Source organism: Cygnus olor, chromosome 1, assembly GCF_009769625.2.
Source record: "Cygnus olor isolate bCygOlo1 chromosome 1, bCygOlo1.pri.v2, whole genome shotgun sequence".
NCBI lineage: Eukaryota > Metazoa > Chordata > Aves > Anseriformes > Anatidae > Cygnus > Cygnus olor.
In genome coordinates this window covers 102,119,085-102,141,972 of record NC_049169.1, presented here as the reverse complement: position 1 = coordinate 102,141,972, position 22,888 = coordinate 102,119,085, and the positions used below count along the sequence as shown (strand labels likewise).

The following is a 22,888-nucleotide window of genomic DNA, read 5'->3' as shown; positions in this document are numbered from 1 at the left end:
TATGCTAGTGATATAGTACAAAATGACCAGATAGTATATGTTTTGTAAAATACGAATATGAAGCTTTCCATACAACAGAAAATATGTTTCAGAACAACCAGACCTACATCTTTTGAAACTTTTTTCATAAATATATGCTTTAAATAAAACTTTCAACCCAACCACAAGGATATGTGTGTTCTTTAACCCCACCCCTTTCCAACATATTTCTTTAAATGGACACCATAGACAGCAAAGGTTTAAGATTTTATGAATATTTTCTTTTTAACAGTAAACTTCACAGGGTGAACCACTGGGCTTTAGGTATCTCTCTTTTTAGGTTGTGTGTGTAGTGCATCTTGGCCCTCCTCAGTCACTTTTAGTTGTTCCAAGATATCTGTATGACTCAAGAAAGAAAATGGCTCATTCACCACAACTATGGCATTCTAACCTTTAGGTGTTCTCAGGATTACAAGGTGCACAAATCTAGAGGACACATCCAACCCAAACAAGTAAGCTGGACTCCTTGAGGACATCTCCTTTGTATGCAAAACTTCCCTGATTGTCCCAAGAAGAGATATGCTTATGTTGCCATAGTTTACCTAGTAGCACATGTGTGTTCTTGCAATATCAGGGATGCACATTATCCAGCACTTCCTGAACTACAAGATTGGGGTCCTCAGGAGTCTACAGAGGTTTTTCCACTTCTGTCTTGTTTTCTTCCAGAAAAAAATGATTTTTTTCCCCCCTTTCCTGATTGCTCTGCTTCACATATGCCAAGTACTTTTAAAAAACAGCTGTATAAACCTTAGCTTTCTTGTTGGCCATTAAGCGTGCTTTCTGGAGAATATCCCTCATTCTAGCATCCAGAGTAGATAGTGTCAGCCCTCTTGTCTTCCTGGAACGATGGTAGCACCCTTAACTGTTCCAGCTGATCTGCAGGCACCAGATACATTTTCTCCACGTATTCCATCACTGCTTTACCAAAAGCCCTGTGATAAGTAGAAGAACAAAACTTGGAAAACTAATAAACCTACTTGTTTGCTTCACCAGACACTTCTTTCTTTTGAAGGACACATTTTCGATACTCAGGCTTTTAATCGACATATGGCCCTTTTTCAGTATGTGTGTCTGGTGAGGTGTTAATGGAATGTTCCCCTTCAAGGCATTCAGAGCAATTTCAGAAATGGCCTTTATCAGGCCATCGGAAGCTGTGCAGATATTACTTTTCTCTGGGAAGGACTGGATCAACAGCTCCAGGAGTGACAGGTTACTCTTCAGACATAGGAGCATCACATTCCCAAGCCCATACCAATAGCAACACAAGGTGTTAGTCCAACTATTCTCTGTATATTACCAAATATTAGGTATATTTCTTTTTTCTATTTTTTCTTTACTTTTTTTTTCTCTTTTTTCTCTTTTGTCCTTCCTTTATTTTCTTTTTCTTTCTGTAACTCATGTAAGAAAACTGCAAAGGCAAAATCTGAGCCCCTCTGAGTAAATGAATGGAATTGCTGAGCTTTGAATCTTCCCCTTCCTCCTTTAACTCATTTGCTTAATAGAGTATATTGTGGTCTCAACAGAGCAGTTAATGCATTGTAATATTTTGAAAAATCCCTTTATTTGTCTTTCCGGACAATCAAGTTAATATCTTACAAAACTTCAGTTAGTGTGCACTGAAACAAGATTAGGGACAGCTGTGTCTGGTGAGATAGAAAAAGTGAAAGGGAATTAATAAAATGACTTAAAATATTTTTGCTTCTTTCATCATCCAGGATTCATTTGTACCAGAGGGAAAGAGGTGGATCCAGTGAGAATAAATAGCTGTGAGACCATTTTCACAGTGATTACCTTGTATCAGAAATGAGACTGGTAGAGAATAAAGTGTCAGAGAAAGCTATTTTACTGCTAGAATTTTTGCAAGCTTGGGTTGGTATGGCTATATGCAATTCAGTCCCAAGACAGTGAAATTATCTGGGATATTTTTAAAGAGCATGAATGATAATTTGGTCTGGGACCTAAGGTCAAAGGATAAATTTTAGCATCAAGAGTACAGCTACTCAGTAGGTTGGTAAAGGAGGTACAGAGAAGAAAGCACAAAAGCTGAGGAGTTCCTCTGGAGAGAAGAAAAATAAAATGTGATGTATGCTAAGAGTATGTTAGCACTGTTTGGAAAGGGATGCCTCCTTGTGAAAGTTTTTAGGATCTTTCATCAACTCGCAAATCTTCCTGACTACTTACTCTCTTCTGTCATTGTAGATCATCCTGTTTGCATAGATGAGCCTTAGTGTTTAATATTGCCACCATCAACTGATTTTATTATATAATCTGAACTTTCAATGTAATTTTGGTATGGACAAATCTTACTTTGGGAAGTTAAATGTCTGTGAAATGGAGAACTTGCCTTAGCTTGCCCAGTGGGTCTGTGAAATCAGCCATAGCGAGAACGTAGTCAGTGCAGACACTGGGGTACAACTGAATAATGCACTAACATTCATAGTGAAAAATCTCTAAAGGGAACTGTAATCACACTGTGTAGTTTGGCATGTTGACCCAATAACTACAGCAGTTTGAAAGGAGTTATTCCGTGGTTGTCTTCAGCAGAATTTTAGAATTGCAGGAGGAAAGAGCAGTGTCAAACAACAGGAAAGCTATAAGAACTAATCCTAAAACACAACCAGGCTACTGGGCCTGGCCAATGGAAAGTTATGACAAATATTTATTGAAATGATGTTGATCATATTTATCTCCATGACTTCCTTGCCTGTCCTAGGATGAGGAACTATGGGGGTGGTACTCTGAGAGATTGTGGATGACTGCGCAAATGTGTGTGATGCGGCATTCTTTCAAGTAATGTTTTTGCCTTCCTACAGAAAAATTGTATTGGGCTGTGTTGCTGGGAGATAAATTGTTAGCCCTGGCTTCATGTGCTGAGTCTTTAAAAATAGGGTTCTGCCATCCAGTGGCTTTTGAACAGATTTATCAGTATAAGTTACATGACCAAGTCTAGGTAAAAACATTTAGTTTCATGTTGTTTCAGTACCAAGCCAGTAAGAGCATTACTGCAGAGCAGTTACCTGGGAAATTACTTGAGAAATTCCTTCCTTTTTGAGAGTGGGTGAAGGAGTCAGTGCCATTTATTTTAATGGTGAAATCTTTCTTTTGTTTATCTCTTTGCAGTTATGTGGCTGTGGGCTCCTGGGCGTGGGCATCTGGCTGTCAGTGTCACAAGGAAACTTCGCCACATTTTCTCCTAGCTTTCCATCTCTTTCAGCTGCCAACCTAGTCATTGCCTTTGGAACAGTCATCATGGTGACCGGCTTTCTGGGCTGCCTGGGTGCTATCAAGGAAAACAAGTGCCTACTTCTGAGTGTAAGAGATTGATATTTCTTTTCACTAAGACCAGTTACTGTTGTTTTGTGATTATTTTATTTAAAAACATTTTCACCAGTGCAAAGTAGTCCTGTGGATCACTGTAACATATTCCTTAACCTTGTCTTCTGTATGATTACAATACGACATTCCACAGGTTTGGTCACAGTGATATTGGTGCATTAGCAAATGTAGCCTTGTTACTGTGTAAACTTATGTATTAGATAACAAAGCAAATTACTATCAGTTACCTCTGAATGGTTAAACATGAACTGTGGGTTCAACTGGATAGCCGTTCTGGAAATGTCTTTTAGAAGGATTGACTGGAAAATCTTAAGCACAGCTGTTTTTGGATGCCACTCACAGTTGCTCATGGCTATTTTCTACTTTGCCTTACTTTAGATAAGGCCTGTGTCAGAGGCTAGTGGAAAGCATATGACCTGAAGTCAGCATCTCTGCTTGGTATTACCAGTTTAAAAAAAAAAAAAAAAAAGATCCTTGGCAGCCTTTGTCCAGCACAGAAACACAGAGTTTGGGAACCCCTCTCAGAAAACACACTGTGGGTCACTCCTCTTGCATAAATCCAGGGGGTTTCATCATGATCCTCTTCACCCTGAGGAGAAGGTGAGAGGAGTGCTTCCAAAGCAGACAGGTTCCAACTCAGTTGCAGTTTTCAATCAGAGGTGCTATGACATTAAGGAGCATATGAGTTTTTCTTGTGTAAATATCTCCCTTTTATGGTATTGGGGAACAGCTGAGCAGTGTTCCCTAGACCACTTCAGAAAATTAAACTGGAGAAGAAATGTGCACTTGTTGCCTATCTGCTGCTTGTTTTTGTCATACGGCTAGGAAAGGAAATAGAGAATAATAATGGTATCTACGTTGTTCATGCACATGAACTACAACACCAACAGAAACTTTTTGTTCTTCTTTTAAGAGTGTGTTTATATTCTTACAAGGCTCTGCAGAAGTCTTTTGATACAGATTACCATGAGTTACTGATTAGAGAGCTTGCTGCATCTCATACTCCATCTCCCCCAGTGCCTATATAGGGATGCTGTAGCTATATGTCATACCACTAGTACCTACAAGGCTGCTACTGGACATGAAAATCAATTAGAAACTGCTGAAGCTCATCTCTCTCTGCCCCCTGCAGAGAGAGATTTGAACTACAGACAGTTGGAAAGAAGTGCTGAGTAATGAGTATACAAATAGGTAGTCAGATCTGTTCCCACCTAATAGGGAACCACTGCCATGCCATATCACATTGATCTCTGTGGCAGTGGGCTTAGCATCTGTTTTGTAGATTGTTTGAAGGAAAGAGACTGGGCTAAGTGCATTGCTGAAACAAGAAAACTGATAGTAGGGAAAAAAAAAATTAGAGACCACTACACGGTGAGCTTCCTCATTGATAGACCTACAGAAGCTTTAGTGACAATATAGTATTAATATGTCTGACCTGTTTGAAATCAAGCTTGCATATTTTTGGCAGTAGAGGAAAGGTTTGAAGGACAAGGCCAATAATATTCAGTTTCCAGCTCTCTATTTGGCAAGTGTGTATACACAGTCTCTTTTTCTTCGTTCTAGTTTTTCATCGTTTTGCTGATAATTCTCCTGACAGAGCTGATATTACTCATTTTGTTCTTTGTTTATATGGACAAGGTAAGCAAATATGCAACAGATTAATTATCTGTACTAACAGGTAAACCAGGTTGAGTTTGCTTTTGTTAGATGAAGGTATGTGGGTTTTCCTTGCTCTTCACTTTGGTGAAGGTTTAACCTTGAGACCTTGGCTGTTTTCTGTAAGCTGCTTCTGGGGGAGGAAGGAAGTGATGAGAAGGGCAAACAGGAGAGAAGAACATACTGAGATTTGCAGTTTCCTCCCTGAAATAAAACCATGGTCCAGAGCCTGCTTTTTAGTCCTCTCCTAAAGCTAAGATACCCATGAATATAGCTGGTTTATGTCTCTGCAAAAAGCTGATAATCTCGTGGACCTGGGTTGTGGAAGGTCTTGGTTTGGACCTGGTTATCCTCTTAGGACCAACCCTTCAACAGCACCGGAGGAGCAAGGAGCAAGGCCTGGGGTATTCTCAGGTGATTCCAGATGCCACCAACTGAATCACTTGACTGGGCTGTCCCAGAGAGTTTGACAAGGCTGGGGAGAGGATCAATAGACAGCTTTTCATAAAGCCCATTTGTAAGAAGTTAGCCGGCTATCTAGTAAAGATTAAGAGGAGCAGGTACAGCTCACTGGCTTGGCAGATAGATAAGAATGGAAAACCCTTGGGGAATCAGAGGGCTCTACCAAACACAGGACAGAGCCTTACGCTATGAGCATATCCAGACTCATTTTAAAACTGAGCTCTTACCAGATTTTATCTCTTCCCACGTTGTCATTATGATATCTGCCACTTCCAGGGAGTTGGGGTGAACTTCTTGAGGGTGGTGAGGTACTGGAACAGATTGCCCAGAGAAGTTGTGGATTCCCCATCTCTGGAACTATTTAAGGCCAGGTTGGATGGGGCTTTGAGCAACTCACTCTAGTGGAAGGTGGCCCTGCCCGTGGTAGGGGGGTTGGCACTAGTCAAAGGTACCTTCCAACCCAAACCATTTTATGGTTCTATGATTCTGTGATTCTGATTTTGAATGGGATGTGAAAGAGAGATGAAACAGATCTTTAAAAATAGTTGTACTTCATGCCGGGATCTATAGGTTAATCCTTTCTCTGTTGCCAGCTCACTGCTGAGTTGACAAACTGAACTGGCAAAACAGCAAGCTGGTTTTTAGCTTTTTTCCAGATCTTCATTGGATTTGGCTGTCAGAGCTAAGGTACATTCCTACCTGCATCTAGGATTTGACTGAAATTTATATGAGAAATGGGACCCCTCAGATCTCTTGTTAAGCATTCCAACTTCCTCCTCTGAAGCAAGAAGAACACTTTTGAAAATTTTAAATCCTGCAAGCCTGTCCCCACAAGCAGAACAATGATAATGCCCTTTTGCAATTGATTTTATATTGGCCATTGATTACAGACTGCCTGAACCTGTGCAAGGGACAACTAAGTTAAGTTTGGGAGATTGGGATTCTTGTTTTATGATATTAGCAAATTAAAGTAGACCACAGGTTAGAGGCAGGAGAGGCTGCTGTGGGGTATTGCCAACATTTGTATGTTACAAAGTTAACATAAGCTCAGCATATTTCTGCTGGTCACTCTTCAGTTATTTTGGTTCAGATAATTATATGATGGATTCTAACTAGAGGGAAAGCTGTTTGGTCTCCATTCTCATGAAAATTAATCCAAGATTTTGCAATCTGAGGAATAGACTAGGCCTTGGAGATGCTGAAAGTCTTTGCTGGAAGAGAGATCTTTTTTATCCATGTTAAGTTTGTGGTGAGAAAATGTAAGAGAGATGTGTTCTGTATTCAAGTCTGTACCATTTGGTCCTTTCCTATAAATAGCAGTGCATTGAATTTTTGTATTTATATGATGTAGGTCAGTGAGAGTGCAAAGAAGGATTTGAAGGAAGGTATGAAGCTGTACAATTCAGAAAATAATGTTGGACTGAAAAATGCGTGGAATATCATTCAAGCAGAGGTAACACTTTTTCTCATTAGAAAAGAAATCGCAGTTTGGCCACAAAGGCTGCCACAGTCTGTTAAATGTAGCATCCATGCCCAGTCTAAAAGGTGGCTAATGCATGCTGTTAGGGAGCATTCTGAAATGCATAATCAAAGTGTACTTTGTAAGGTGAAAGATGCTCTCTGTCTGAGATTTATTCCTGTCATTTAGAAGTACAATCTGAAACATGGAAAAGCAGCAAAAACTGCATAGGTTGAACTGCAGATCTGACAGCTAGCATTTCACAATTCAGGACTTAAAAAACTAACACACGTTGAATATAGGACTGCTTTTTCTCCCCCCCCCCCCCCTTTTTTTTTTTGAATGTCATTAAGTATTTGCTTTTAGAGATCATGGGGCACAAAGAACTTTAAAAACACAGAATTGCTGTGGCATCCCTTTTGAAAACATACAGTAGTAAGATCATGGAATAAATCTTCCTGGAAGCTACATCAAAACATGTGGAAGACAAGGATGTGACTAGAGACAGCCAAAGTGGCTTCACCAAGGGCAAATCGTGCCATCTAGTGGCTTTCTCTTGTGGAGTGACTGCATCAGTGGACAAGGGAAGAGCTACTAATATCATCTACCTGGACTTCTGTAAGGCCTTTGATACAGTCCCCAACAATATTCTTGCCACTGAATTGGAGGGCTATGGGTTTGAAGAATGAGCAGTTAGATAGCTAAAGAATTAGCTGGAAGGCTGCATCCAAAGAGTTATATTCAATACAAGTGAAAACTAGTAATGAGCGATGTCCCTCAAGGGTCTGTGCTGGAAGCAATACTATTAAATATCTTCATCAGTGACATAGGGATTGGGATTGAGTGCACCATCAGCAAGTTTGTGGATGACACCAAGCTGTGCAGTTAATATACTAGAGGGAAGGCGTTTTATCCAGTAGGACCTTGGCAGGCTTGAGGAGTGGTCCCATGTGGAACCTTTGAAGTTCAGTGGGGCCAAGTACAATCCCCAATATCATCACAGACTGAGTGATTAATTAATCACAGACTGGGTGATTAGAGAGCAGTCCAACAGAGAAGGACTTGGGGGTACTGGGGTTGAAAAATTGGACACGAGCCAGTAATGTGCCCTTGCAGCCCAGAAAGTCAATAGTATCCTGGGCTGCATCAAAAGAAGTGTGGCCAGAAGGCTGAGGGATGTTATTTCTCTGCTTTCATGAGACCCTTCCAGGAGTACTGCACCCAGATCTGGGGTCCCAGTACAAGAAAGACATTGGCCTGTTAGAGCAGGTCCCGAGGAAGGCCATGAAAATGATCAGTGCACTAGAGCACCTCTCCTATGAAGAAAGCTTGAGAGAGTTGGGGGGTGGGGGAGGAGGTGGGGTTGGCCTGGAGAAGAAAAGACATTGAGGAGACCTTATTGTGGCCTTCTAATATATAAAGTCGGCTTATCAGAATGACTGAAAAAGATTTCAACCAGGGTGTGTAGTGGCAGGACAAGAGGTAATAGTTTTAAACTGAAAGAAGGTAGATTTAGGTTGGATATAAGGAAGAAATTCTTTACTATCAGGGTAGTGAGAAACTGGAAGATGTTGCCCAGAGAAGTAGTGGATGCCCAATCATTGGAAGTGTTCAAAGTCAGGTTAGATGGGGCTTTGAGCAACATGATCTAGTGGAAGATGCCCCTACCTATGGCAGGGAAGTTGGAATTAGATGATCTTTAAGGGTTCTTTCCAACCCAAACCATTCTATGGTTCTGTGATTCTAAGTAAAAGTTTGTGATAGTGTACATTTGACAAATTGTGTAGTTTAGTTCATTTATTAATCGTTTACTTTTCCCACAGATGAAATGCTGTGGTGTAAATGACTTTACGGATTGGTACCCAGTGCTGGGAGAAAACACTGTCCCAGACCGATGTTGTACAGAAAACTCCCAAGACTGTGGACGGAATTCTACTGAATTAGTGTGGAAAACGGTAAGGCTTACTCTGCTCGGGTCAAGTCCTAGTGAGGGGTGGAAGGTAGAAAATAGAGGGAATGCACGTGAAAGAAATGTAACCTTGGGAATTCAATTTTCATCTTTCAGGGATGTTATGAGAGAGTTATGACTTGGTTTGATGAGAATAAGCATGTCCTTGGTTCGATTGGGATGTGCATCCTTATAATGCAGGTAATGCCGGTATGATGTATGTCAACATAGCTTTGATTTGCTGTCAGCATTCTTGTTTCTGCTGTGTGAAAAGCAGTTCTTTGAGTTTGGGTTTGGCTGTATTTTCAAAAATATCAGATTTGTTTTATGAGCTCATTTGAGGCCATCTCCTTGGAAAGAAAGCAAGTCAGTAGTCAGTTCCTCAAAGGAAACATGCGACAGTGAGGTTTCACTTATCTGCATTTTCGCTTCAGAGCACTGCTTTAGAGTTACCAGGTTTAGATGTTTGCTACCTTGTCTCTTAAGGAACTGTTATTTTTTAAATTTTACGGGGAAGTTCTGTCTGGAAATTGCCAAAACAAGTTAAATCATGGCTGCTGAAGTGAGTAGGTTAACATGTGCTTAAAAAAGGAAATGCAGAAGTATCATCATAATCTGCTATAGTTTTGGGACAGAATGTCAGAATCTGATGGTTAAGTCACAGGTATCTGGCTAATCAAGCACAAACGTTTGGGCAAAAAGGAAGGGTGACTTGCATGCATTGTTTCAGAAAAATTTTTGGACGTGACAAGGAGCCCTGAGAACTTTTTGCCTTCATCTGTGCTTTGACATGTCTTCAGACATTGCTGTGTGCCTGAACAATATACATCCTGGTTTACTGATCAGTGTTGAAGCTTGAGAAAGCTGACTAGTGTAGAATGTCTTTAAAAACTACATTTGGACCGTGAACACAGGTAGTTCAGTTTTGGTAGCCTTCCTGTACTGAAGCCTTCATTGTTTGCTTTCCTTCAGATTCTTGGCATGGCCTTCTCCATGACACTCTTCCAGCAGATTCACAGGACTGGCAAAAAATATGATGCCTAAAGCCTCTGAGACATTATCACATCAACCCTTCTGTCTGATCATAAAAATGAACAAAAGGAATGACCACAAAGAGTATCGGCCGAGCCCCGCTAAGAGAATCCGTCCCACTGACCGATCTACTTTGTTGTTACTTGTACAGTTATTATCACAGCTTGTTATTTGACTCATGTTTCTGTCTGTTTCACATTTGCCATTTATTTGCCAAAGACAGGGGAAAGATCCCCAAACAAATGGATTTTCTACACAAAATCATAGATCTGTTCTAAGAATGTTTCCTTAATTTAAGAAAATGTTTCACTCTACTAATCTGTGCTATATGTGCAAAAATGATGTGTGTTCAACTCTAAGGGAGAAATCTTCAAAGTCTTCCATTAAGTTTTTAACCCTCATGTCCAATTCACTGTAAGACTTGGAAAAGCCACTCTAACAGAGAGTCCTAAGAATTGGAGCTGCTTTGCTTTGCAGCTTCTTGTACCAGATGGTGTATAGTTTTTTATTATGATAATGATGATGATGACTATTACGATGAATATAGCTTAGAATTTAGTTGCCTGATTTATAGCTTCTTACTGTTTTTGTTTTTACACATTTATTGTACATTAGTTTAGGAACCACTGTGCAATCTCCAGAGGACATGTTTTTCAAAGTTGGCAGTTAGAGGCAAATGAAGACATAACTTTTCTCAAGTCTGTGGGGAGCTCGCTAGTCCTGTGAGCCTAAATTTCAATGTCTTTATCCACCCAAAGCAATCTTTGGCTCTGTAATTGATGGCCCTCATTGGCTTGCTTTGATGTCACGCTACTTTGAAAGCTAAAAATACTGACTAAGCAAGTGAATGCTCCCTGGCACGAAGGAGAAAGATTGCAGTCTGACCTGCTGGCCAGTTGGCAGCAGCCTTCACAAACTGTATTGTGTAATTGAAACTGTCTGTTTCAAAAAGTTTGCCCAAGGCATAGCGTTCTACTGGATATTAGAAAGGGGGATGGCAATTTGATTGCAATATTGTCATGTCACGTCCTTCATTGAAGGGGTTCCCTCAGGTACAGCTGTCTCCCTGAGCTGGAAGGGGTGTCTCTGGACAGCAAGGAATATGAGTTTGATTAAAGATGATCAGATGATACAGGAACGGGGCGGTTTCGAAAACAGCAGTCAGAGACAGTATGCATTGTCACATTGTCACACCTTCAGCACAGAATTGGTTCATGCTGGGACATTGGCAATTCCATCCAACAGGGTGTGGTTTGGAGTTCACTGAAATGCATATTTTTACCAACATTTTCTGGCTAGAAAAATCAAACGTATATTTTTCTAGTTTGAGCTCTGCTTCATTGCAGGCCAACCCCATTTACACTTTGTTCCAGTTTTTTGCAGATGTCTTTCCTCAGTTTTACAGTTTTGTGACGGAAGAAGGAAAGGATCAGCTATTGGACGATACTGTGATTTAACTCCAGTCAGGGCTCAACTCAGGTCTGAAAGGAATATTGATTTTTTTATTAGCAGCAGTTAGAAGGGACCTTAATAGGTTACTTCATCCAATGTCACTCTCAAAAGGGGACTGTGACCTATGTGAGGTGGGTATGACTGTGACTTTATTGGACTGAGTCTCAGAAACTGTTGAGGATGGAGTTTTTGTGCCCCTCTGGTACCCCTTTCAGAGCCGTGCTTTATCAAACTCTGATAAATACATTTCTCCTAATGTCCAGTCTGAATATTTATACTTTAAACTCTTAAAATATATTAGTTTCATTGTATCAATCAGCCAGTCTTCTCATGGTGGGCTGAAATAACTGTTGGGCCACTTCCTGTCTGGGAGGTATTAGTCCCCTGTGTATCTTCCCAGTAGGTCCTGCTTACATCTGTAAGTATGGCAGCAATAGCATTTTTTGTGGACAATGTGACACTTTTTAGACTTCATATGAGATTGGTATGACAGGAAGAAGTGCGAATGTGTGGGATATGGAGACAAATTTGGGTGTTGCAGTGATGAAGGAGGTTACTGTTCTTAGAGCCTGGTTCTTGCCCACATGAGCATTACGCCCAAAGTTTCACAGGGCTCTTGTTTCCCCCTAAAGCAGACAATACCACATGGGCTCAGCTGTTTAATTTGGATTGCCTTTGAAAGTCCAGGAAGGAGCAGAGGAAAAGCACAGAAACAGAATCCAGTTTTACTTCCATTTCTAATGAAAATTGGGACCAGGAGCATCTGAGCCCCGCTGGAGATGGATGTTCCACATGGAAGAAGGGGCTCTGATTCCCAGTGTACGTGCTGCTACATGTAAGACTGTATACAAAGTTGCTAAAATGTGTTCCCATTTTTGCAAGAAAAGACAGGACAATTTTCATCTGATGGCTCTACTGCACTCTCCTTTTGAGCAGAGGTACTTGGTTTTCTCTAGCAAAAAAAGTGCTTTTCTTTCTCTAGTTTTCTCTGGGGTTCAAAAAGAGCAGTGTACATCACATCTGTCCTTTTTGGTCACACAGTGGTACCTACCACAATTTAAATTTCAGTCTGCATTCAGTTTTTGTACAAAAAAAAAATAAAAAGTAAAATATATTAGTGAAAGTAGTAGGAAAGTAAAAAAATGTTTGTGAGTAACTCTTGAGAAGAAATGTGTAGTTGCAAACTCAGCTATTTTGCCTTTCATCCAAACTTATTTTTGTAGAATGCTTCATTCCATTTCATGATCTGATAGTGGCATAGATCCTGAAATCTTTTTTTAATGACTACTTTTGGCATTCTAGGCACAGTATTAAGTGAGGTAGTTACACAAGCTTCATGTATTCATTTCCATGAAGCCACCCTACAGGAAGGTAGTCAAGAGCAGGGCTGATTTGTGTCTCTAGCTGACTCATTGATGTGGGAGGAGATGACAGATATCCTGAAAGGAGAAGAAAAGTAATGCCACTTTCCAGGCAACAAAAACAGCCTTGGAAAGCGTGAGGCTGTATCCATTAGTTTGTCAGAGAAGGTACTGACTTTCCTGTAACTGGTCAAAGGGAGCTTTGTCTCATGTATTGTATGCACTTTTTTATGCTTGTGCTGGTGGGTGGCTGTCTATGTGTTTTCCCCAAACAACATTCTGGTTATTTAGCTACAAGTTTTTCGCATGTTTTTAAATAAAAACTGATACTGGGTAAAAATATCTTTAGTATACACAAATATTGATTTGTATAAGTGCATACCTCTCTGTACCTATAATTCATGAAAGCACAGTTCATGTGTGAAAGTACTGTTTCTCTGAGTGTTTCTTCAGATTGTAGTGTACCTGCTGTCTCGCTGTGCTTCATGTTTGGAAGCTGCATCAGCACTTAAGCAGAGACATATTGGGAGAACTGCTTAAAGAACCTCTCCTTGAAAGCTGTGGAAGTGAATTCTGTTCCCTCTTGGGTACCAAGGCTTTTAGTTATGGGAAGCCCAGGTGGAAGGCATTCAAAAAACCACACTCTCTGCCCATAGTGAAGTAACATGTGAGATGATAAAAACAATGGTATAAATATCTCAGAGATTACAGGAGATGACTTGTGTATGTGATTCATTGAGTTCTTGGACTATGGTCAAGTTAGGCCAGCTCTCTTATCCTGTATCCCCCTGTGTCACTCCCCCACACTTCCATTAATACATGAACTACAAACTCACACACAGGAAGGGTGCAAGCAGAGTAAAGCAGAATTGATCTTCATGGTCTTTCTTGGGCAATGTGTTGGTCAGGCATGGAAAAGGCAAGAAACGATAGTGTGTTTTCCCAGCAGATGGTTCTTGGGAGCAGCAGAGAATAGGACACACATAATTCTGATGTAACTTCCTTCCGTAGAGTTAAACAGCTTCATCCTGCATCTCATGTGGGAAACCTGGAGATATTTGCCTAAAGGCTAGCCATCTGTTGTGCAGTAGATAGCAGACACTAAGAAACAACATGCCATTCCCCTCAGGTAATGTTTGCACCTGTATTTCTTCTATGCAATACCTACCTTTGCCTTTATATGAAAGATTTTTACTAGGATGATATCAAAATAAAGGATATTTTAAAAGGTGCCTCTTGAAGCTCATTTCTCTCCCACCCCCAACAACCACTAAAATTAAAAGGGTACCAAAAAAAAAAATCCGAAAGATGACTCACAAAGATCCATCCCAACATAAATTTTTCTGTGATTCTATAGTAGGTGCTTGAATGGGTGGGTTAACAGTGAGATATTCAGGCAGGGGCTTAGAAGGAAGAAAGAAAGGACAGACAGAAGTTTGGGTGACTGGATGGATAGTGGCTGAGATAAAAGGCTGGAGCTGGACAGTATGTGTATTGAAGTGGAGATGTAGGGGGTCAGGAGAGGGCTAGATTTTGAAGCCACATAGGAACAGAGAGGGAGTGAATGGTTTAGAGCATCTATATGTTAAGTGAATGGAAGAGAGTAGAATAGAAGCTAGTAGAATGGAAGCTTTGAGAGAAAAAATGATTGTGTCTTGCAATTCAAGGATTGGAAGGGAGCCAGAACTTCCAGCTCTAGTCTTCTTCCACTCAACTTACATACTAGACTTTGTAGTTGGCTAGAGTTGGGGAAAATATGTGAGGTGAAAGGGAGGGTTGAGAACCCTGGAGCTGGAAAGTATATGCAGTCCGAATGAGAAGATCAAAACTGGATGGAGAAAGAGGAATTGGTATGGAATCCATGTGTGCTGAGAGGAGGAGAAATGGACTTTCAAGTAGAAAAGGCTCTGTATGCGGAGAGTGTGAGACCAGGAGAAAGGGGTCGTGTGCCTAGGACAGAGACAAGGCTGGCATTGGAGGGTATATGCTCAGAGGGAAAGAGACAAAAGGTACAAAATAGTGTAAGATAAGAGGAAGAAGACTAATAAAGCAAGAGGATATCTGTGTTGAGGGCAGCTCTATCCCTTCAGAGACAACAGTCTGCAGAGAAAGACTCTCTTTGCAGCTTTCACTTGGTTTTAGCAGCCCCTTCCCAATTCCACTCCAACTGTCCTTTGCTTTCTCTTTCTGTCAACCCTAACCAGAATCCAAACTGGCCCACAGTCCAAAGACCCCATACCTTGAATAGACTCAAGAGCTGTTCATAGATGAGTTCCAATTATAGTCTGTATCATCTTGTACAGTCCCTTGCTAGCCCCACTGCACATGTAGCACTCCATATTCTCTTAAACCTTAAGTTCCTTAGGGGCCAGGGACCCCTCTCTCCAGATCCTGTCTTTCTTTATTAGCAAGCCTTTTTCAGTCCCACTCTAACTATAGCTTTGTGCTTTCCTCTTTCTGTCAACACTAACCTGTAGGCTCTAGTAAGACCCCAATTGTGCCAGAAACTTGGTTTCCCTCAGAGTATTTTTATTTGTAGCTATTGCTTTTCTTTTGGCAGTCCTGTTTGAGTCACTATTGCGGTCTTTGTCTGACTTTCAATTCTAACCTAACTCCATGGATTCCATAATCATCAGAAAAGATTTCCTTTGCAGCCCTGACTTTCCTTTGACAGGTTACTGCAACTTCAATGCTGTACTTGCAGATAACTCAACCGTAACCCAAACCTTATGCTGACCCAGAGGTCAAGGACCAGGTTGGATGGGGCTTTGAGCAACCTGATTTAGTGGGAGGTGTCCCTGCCCATGGCAAAGGGGTTGGAACTAGATGTTCCGTGATAAAAGCTCGTGGTAACGATGCAAGTCTGAGGCTAAACTAGGCCTCAGTCAATCAATAGGTCAGGGTTAGAATGAAGTCCAGTGATTGCCAGGCTTGTTCATAGTGATAAGACAGGGCTAAGGTCAAGCCAGGAAGTCAGTCCACAAGTTGAGGTCAAGAGGTTTCATTTCCTGCTCATTGGAATGGACCACTCTTGAGCTTGGAGAAGGTGATATCTGAATATTGACCAGCTTTACTGGACCACTCCTCAGGTCCATATCCCATGAGATTCCTCCAAAGATATCCCTGAACAGGTAGAAATTTACTCTCCTGAAGTCCAGGGTTATGATTTTGCTTTTTGCCTTGCAGTACCCTGTCAGGATCCTGGAGTCCTCCATCTCATGATCATTACAGACTTTAATCTTCAAATTCCCTTCCTTGTTGATGAGTATGAGGCTCAGTAGAGCACATCTCCTTATTGGTTCCTCTATCATTTGGGCAGAGCTCCATGCACTCCAGCTGCTCTCTCACCCAGGCAACTCCTGGTCTTCTTGTCCTGTCCTTCCTAAAGAGCCTGTGTCCTTCCATTGCAATGGTCCAGTCATATGAGCTATCCCACCAGCTCTTTGTGAACCCTGTGTTAATTGTAGACTTACAACTGCACACACACCTCTAATGCCTCATGTTTATTTTCTATACAGCATGCATTAGTGTGCAGGCACTTCAGAAAGGCACATCAGGGTGTTGATTTGCCAGAACAAGTCTGTGGGGTTTTTTTTGTTTGGTTTCGTTTTGTTTTTTTTTTGTTTGTTTGCATGTTTGTTTTCCCATAATGGTGCCTTGTAGCCACTTCCTTGCTTACATGCAGATACTTGAGGTGACCCCGCTTAAGCCTCGATTTGTTGATTTTGTATTCCCTTACATTCACATCACCCCATGCCCTTTGCTCATCAACCCTCTCCACCATTCCCTCATAGGGCTGCTGGTGACTCTCTCCCTCCACCATCATTCCTAGTTTAAAGCTTTTCTTATCAGGTCAGTTATCCTACTGGTAAAGATACCTTTTTTCCACTTAGTGAGGTGGATCCCATCTCTCCTAAGCAGATACTGATTCCCCAACAGGCTCCAGTGGTCACAGAAATCAAAATCTTGTTGCTGACACCAGCTCCCCAAACAACTGTTGACACACAGTATCAGTGCCTTCTTCCTTACATTCTTTTTCCCCTCAAGAGCAGGTTTGAGAACAATGCCTGGGCCCCCCATGCCCGTGACTCTGCCCATGACTCATGCCCCAGCACTCTGTAATCATTTTTAGTACTGTCCACGTTGCCCCTAACAATATCATTGGTGCCCACATGGAAGAATAGCAGGGTGTAATAGGCACAGGGTTGGACAAATTTTTGCAATAGTGTCCCAGATCCAGGCTCCAAACAATCAGTAAACTTCTCTAGATGACAGGCCAGGTCAGCAGATGGGTATCTGTCCATTGCAGAAAGGGGTTGCCCACTGCTATTACTTGCCACTTCTTCCTGGTGGTTCAGAGTGAGCTGGCCCAGATGCTTTACTTGAAAGCACAACCAGCTCCTCCTCAATTTTGAGGGCAGTGAACCTATTTTGCAGTTGTAAGCCTTTAGGTGGAGCAGAACCTTCCTCTTGGTGCCAGAGGTCACCAGCTTCCATTCTTTGTCTTCTACAGAGGTTGCAGTTACCATTCTATTAGGGACAGACTTTGCCTACATCTCCACTGAGGTCCAGAGCTCTTCAAGCTGTTGCATCTCTGAGAATATAATGTCTCTCTCTCTTGTCTTCTCTCATCTTCCTTCAATAGAATGTTCTAATAAAAGAAAAATAGGTCTGAAAGATCCACAAAAATAAGAGAATTGTTTCTGAGAGCCTTGCAATATAGAAAAGAATGTGTAAGTGTCCCAGAGGATACAGAATAGCCTAAGAGAGGACAAAGTAGTAGAAAGATTTAAAGACGTTTGTAAGACACTGAGAAATCTCAAAGGAACCATGAAAACTGATGAAATACTAGGACAGATGAAGAGCACAGAATAGTCCTCCAAATGTCTACTGCAAAGTAGAAGATGGTGTTGAAGATCCCTGGACAAAACAGTGGAACCGGGCAGAAGCCAACAAAGGAACAAAGAGTGTGCAAGAAATTCAGAGAAAATAAAGTAGCCTAAAGGAAAGGAAGAAAGCCTGTCAGTGCCGGAGGGAATAAATTGTTGCAGTGTCAGAGAGGCCAAGAAAGAAATCAACAAGCCAAAGGACACCTCCCCTCACCTCCCATCCCCGAGAATAAAGAAGAGCCTCAGAGATAGTAAAGTATCAGAGATTAAAGGACCCTCAAAGCACCCTGCAGTGCCGAAGGTGACCTCAGAAAAGAAACACACACAAAAAAAGTAAAAAGGCAGAAAGTTTGATAGTACCCCAAAAGAGTAGCATCAAAGAAGAATAAAATGAGTCGAGTTCTGTAAAAGTCTCAGAGCGTACAGAGTAGCCTCAAAGAAGCAGAAAAAAATAGTTGAACGCTTGAAAGAACTATGGGGAATATACCACAGACCTCAGATATAACAAGAAAGCAGCAGAGATTATGAAAATGCACTAGGGGAACACATAGTACCCCTACAGCTGCTAAGAAAGAACAGAGGCTAAAAGAGTGACAGAGAATAATAGCCTTGGAGTAGAGAAGAAAGAAGCTGGCTTTCTTCCTGGAGAATGAAGAGTAGTTGCAGAGATTCCAAGAACCTTGAAGACAGCCTGAAGCAGCCCCAGAAAACCCAGATTAACCTCATGAAAGTGGAAAAAAAAAAAAAAAAAGAAACAGCAGTAAGACTGAAAGTGCTCCAGTCATCTTACAGAGAGGAAAGAACAAGACCAAAAGCCTGAAAAGGAGCCATAGCAAGTTTGAAAAGCCAGGGAAGAAATGGAAAGGTTGAAAGAGTCCCAGAGAACACAGAGTAGCCTTGCAGAGGCTGAGAGTCTAAAAGAAAGCCTGAAAGAACTTCAGTGAAGTCTCAGAAAAGGTAAGAAAATAGCGTAAAGCCTGTAAATGTGAAGGACGACAGAGAGTAGATTCAGAAAGGTGGATAAAAGTAGCCAAGGAAGAGACACAGCATACAGTGTCCTTGGAGAGGTGAAAAAACAGAACGAAAACAGAAAGAATGCAAACAGAGCAGAGAGTAGACTCAAAGAGACCAAGAAAAAAAGCACAGGTGTTAAAAGAACCCTAGGAGAACATACACTATCGTTGGAGGACAAAGAATGTAGGAGACAGTAGAAGAACGCTGGTGAATGCAGAGTACACTTATGTTTATAGGCATTGGAGCAATGTTTTTTTCTCACTAGACAATATGCTCTTCCTTATCTTCAGAGGAACAAAAATAAATGTGCCTTCAGGTCTTTGTCTTCTGATACTTGTTCAAGTGCATCAATTTATATTTATTCACTCTTGATATATACTATAGATTAAGGTACTTCCTAGACCCCTCAAGAAGGATAGAGATGGATCATTAGAGACCAAGTCTACACCTCAGTGAAGCCAGGAAAGCACTGGTGCACATTTGCATATGATAATAATAATAAATAAAATAATAATAATAATAATTTTAGGGTGGAAGGGACCTCTGGAAATCACCTTAGTAAAACTTTCCAACTTACATCAGGCTGCTCAGGGCCTTAGCCAGTCAAGCTAGGACTAATATCACAGACAGTCTACAACCTCTTTGGGCAACCTGTTCTAGCTTTTGACAACATTAATAACAAACATTTTTTTCCTTATAGCTAACTGGAAATTTCCATGCTCTGACTTAGTCCAATGCCTCCCATCCTTTCACTGTACACATGATAAAAGCCTGGCTCTGACTTACCTATACTTTCTTCTTAGTTAACTGAAGACTGGAAGTGAGATTTCCCCCTTTTCTTCCTAAGACCAAACTCAGCTTTCACAAATGTTGCAGCCCCCAAATTATCTTGAGGGCATGCCATTGGACTTGCACTGGCATGTCATTTTCTTTCTTCTGCTGGGAAGCCCAAAACTGGGAACAGTAGTCCACTTCCAGATGCAGTCTCACAAACACCTAATGGAGTAGAATACTTTATCTTCCTTGATTCACTCGCTACACTTTTGTTAATACCACCTGATACATGCTCTGGCTTCTTCATCACAAGGGTTTACTGTTAAGTCATGTTGAACTTGTTCATGAGATTTCTCACGTTCTCTTTTGCAAAGATGCTTTCTTTCAAATTGGCCCCCAATCTGTACTGTTGAATGGGCTTATTCCATCCTAGCTACAGTATTTCTTTCATTTGTTCTTACTGAACCTCAGAAAATTCCTGTCAGCCCATTTCTCCAGTCTGTTGAGGCCTCTCTACATGGCAGCCCTTCACTCCAGTGTATGGATCACCTTCCCACCCATTTGATATCATACATGAACTTCCTGTGGGGCACTCCATTCCACTGTCCAGGTGGTTAATAACAATAAACAGTGTTGGCACCAGTACCTACATCCAAAGGGGGCCACTAACAACCAGCCACCCATGAAGTACCTGATGGCAGCAATGAGACCAGGTCACACCCTCTTAAACTCTCTTTCTCTAAATAACTAGTCCAGTTCTCTCAAATTCTCCATGCAAATCACATGTTCCACTCCCCCGAATGATCCTAGTGGATCTCTCCTGAACTTAATTTGGGATGTCCATGTCTTTCTTCCACTGAGGAACCCAAAACCAAACACAGTAGTCCTGGTGCAGAACCAAATAAAGTGCATGTCCCTTGAATTGCTGTCAAAAAAATAAAAAATAAAATAAAAAGAAGGCATTAAATAATATTGTCCCCATATCAAGTCTAGCCAGTTCTTCACCCACCTCATCTTTCACTTAGCCAAACGGTAGCTCAACTGTTTGTCTACAAGGTTTCTATGGAACACTGCAGTAAAAATGGTCAAGTCCAGGACACTCACTGCTCTCCACTCATACAAGTGAAACAGCTCACTGTAGAAAGCTATCAGACTGGTTAGACGTGATTTTTTTTTTTTTTTTTTTTTTTTTTTTTTTTGTCCTTCATGTAGCTGGAAGTAGCTTTCACGAGGATTTGCTCTATGTTATTCCAAGGGGGTGAGATTAGGCTGATAGTTATCTGGATGTTCTTTCTTGGTTTTTGGGGAGATGGAGGATGTACTATATGGCTCTTCAAATCATAAGGAACCTCCCCAGATCAGTATGACTACTCAAGGATGACAGCAGCTTCACAATGACTTTGATCAGCCGCCTCAGCACCTTTGGACACATCTCAGGTGGACCCATGGACTTGTGTATATCTAGCTTGCCTTTTGGTCTCCAATGTAGTCTTGCTCTACTGTGGGTAATCCTCCACATTGCCAGATTTTGTGACTAAATTCAGGGACAGGCTTAAGGACAGCTTCTAAGGCTTAAGGACAGACCTTACAGAAGTAAATACCAAGGCAAGGAAGGCACTGCCTATTTCAGAAAGTCCTCTGTGTCCTTTGTCACTAGGCCCCCTACCCCATTTAGGAGAGGTCCGCTTTTTCTTAGTCTCCCTTGTACTGCTAATGTATTCACAGAAAGCCTTGATGTTGTGGTTTAACCCAGCATGTAGCTAAGCATCATACAGCTATTTACTCACCTGCACATCCCTCTCTCCTCCCCACAGTGGGACAGGGGAGAGAATAATAATAATAATAATAAAAAAGGTAAAAGTGCAAGAACTCACAGGTTGAGATAAGGATGGGTTAGTAACAAAGAAAATAAATAAAGATAAGAAGAAGAACAACAAAAATAATAATAAAGTGATGCACAATTTAATTACTTACCACCAGCCAACTGATGCCCAGGAAGTCCCCAAGCAATGGCACTCCCCCCAGCCAGCTCCCCTCAGTTTTATTGTTAAGCATGATGTCATGTGGTATGGAATACCCTTTGGTTAGTTTGGGTCAGCTGTCCTGGTTCTATCCCCTCCCAGTTTGTTGTGCATCCCCAGCCTCCTTGCAGACAGGGCAGCATGAGAAGCAGAAGAGTCCTTGACTCTCTGTAAGCACTGCTCAGCAGCAGCTAGAACATTGGTGTGTTATCAACATTATTTTTCTCCTAAATCAAAAACACATCACCATATCAACTACTATGAAGAAAATTAACTCTATTTCAGCCAAAACCAGGATAATATTGCTTTCTACATTCCTCACTAGCTTCAACTCCAGCTGGGCTTTGGGCTTTCCAGATTCCACCCCACCATACTCAGGCAATGGCTCTATTCCTCCAGAGTAGCCCCAGTTCTGCCTTCTGTGCACTTCCTTTGTGCTATCAATCTCAGACAGTTCTCTGCTTCTGCCAGGCCTAGTAGGCTTCCTACACATCACAATGGATCCTGCTTGTTGTTTGAGGAGGTTGTATTTGAAGACAGGTGCTGAATAGGCAAGGGTGGGATTCATGATGGCATAGCCCAGCAAGAGTGAGCTGTGGTGCCCTCAAAGGGTATGTCACAGCTTGAATAACTGCATTGTGCAGGTTGACCAAAGTCTGACCATGACCATGGTGGTCTTCCCCTTCCCCATGGTTCTCCAGTGACACACAGACTCACACAGACAGAGATAAAGGGAAGCAAAGAACTCAAGTATTGAATAACAACAACCTATGAATCAGCAGGAATGCCCCTGATGCTAACTGCCAGGGAAGACATGATTCAACCCCACGCAGCTTATCATGAATGGTGAGGGAATTTGGGGGAAAACTGATACTGGAGGGGTGGCTCATAGGACATAGGTGAGAGCAATAGTTCATGCATCTGCATTATTTGGAGAAAGGCCTTATTGAGTCAACAGATTGTAACTACTATCTAGCTGCAGGAAAGAACATTTTTTCTCTCTTTTCTTTTTAACTTTTTTTTTCTCTCCTCCCTGTTTTTCCTTGACTGACATTTCTTGTGAACAATTGCTTGATTAGTCCCAGAATAAAAAAGAAATCCTGGACACCCCTCTACTGTGTGTCACACACAGTTACCACTAGTCTGGATTCTATGGTGCTGAAATTCACACTGAACCTGAGGGCTTGCAGAACACCCAGGATAGGAGGGGAAGAAATAACATGGATTAACAATAACCATATGCCCAGGACACTGTCCATGATTATGGCCAACCTCGGGTTGAACCATTTCCTATGAGGAAAGGAAAGCGAAGAAGCTGACAATGGTGAGTATGCCCAATCATGTTATTCACTGGTGTGGCCACACAGGGATGAGCAATAATATTCCAAGCCATGGTGGATCAAACCCTCACATCCAACAACCAGCCAGTGCATCTGTACTAGGTG

General features: G+C 41.5%; 1 protein-coding gene across 9 annotated transcripts in view; it reads left to right on the top strand.

Annotated features, from left to right (window-relative positions):
• TSPAN9 (tetraspanin 9) overlaps nucleotides 1–13,976 on the top strand; it is a 183,160-nt gene extending 169,184 nt beyond the window's left edge. For all 9 annotated transcript variants that reach the window (XM_040574395.1, XM_040574434.1, XM_040574409.1 and 6 more), the window contains 6 exons: nucleotides 3,160–3,351; nucleotides 4,939–5,013; nucleotides 6,845–6,946; nucleotides 8,776–8,907; nucleotides 9,018–9,101; nucleotides 9,873–13,976. In XM_040574395.1, the coding sequence (XP_040430329.1) occupies nucleotides 3,160–3,351; nucleotides 4,939–5,013; nucleotides 6,845–6,946; nucleotides 8,776–8,907; nucleotides 9,018–9,101; nucleotides 9,873–9,944 (657 nt within the window). In that variant the 3' untranslated portion in view covers nucleotides 9,945–13,976. The remainder of the gene's footprint in view (nucleotides 1–3,159; nucleotides 3,352–4,938; nucleotides 5,014–6,844; nucleotides 6,947–8,775; nucleotides 8,908–9,017; nucleotides 9,102–9,872) is intronic.
• Nucleotides 13,977–22,888: the final 8,912 nt, after the last annotated feature.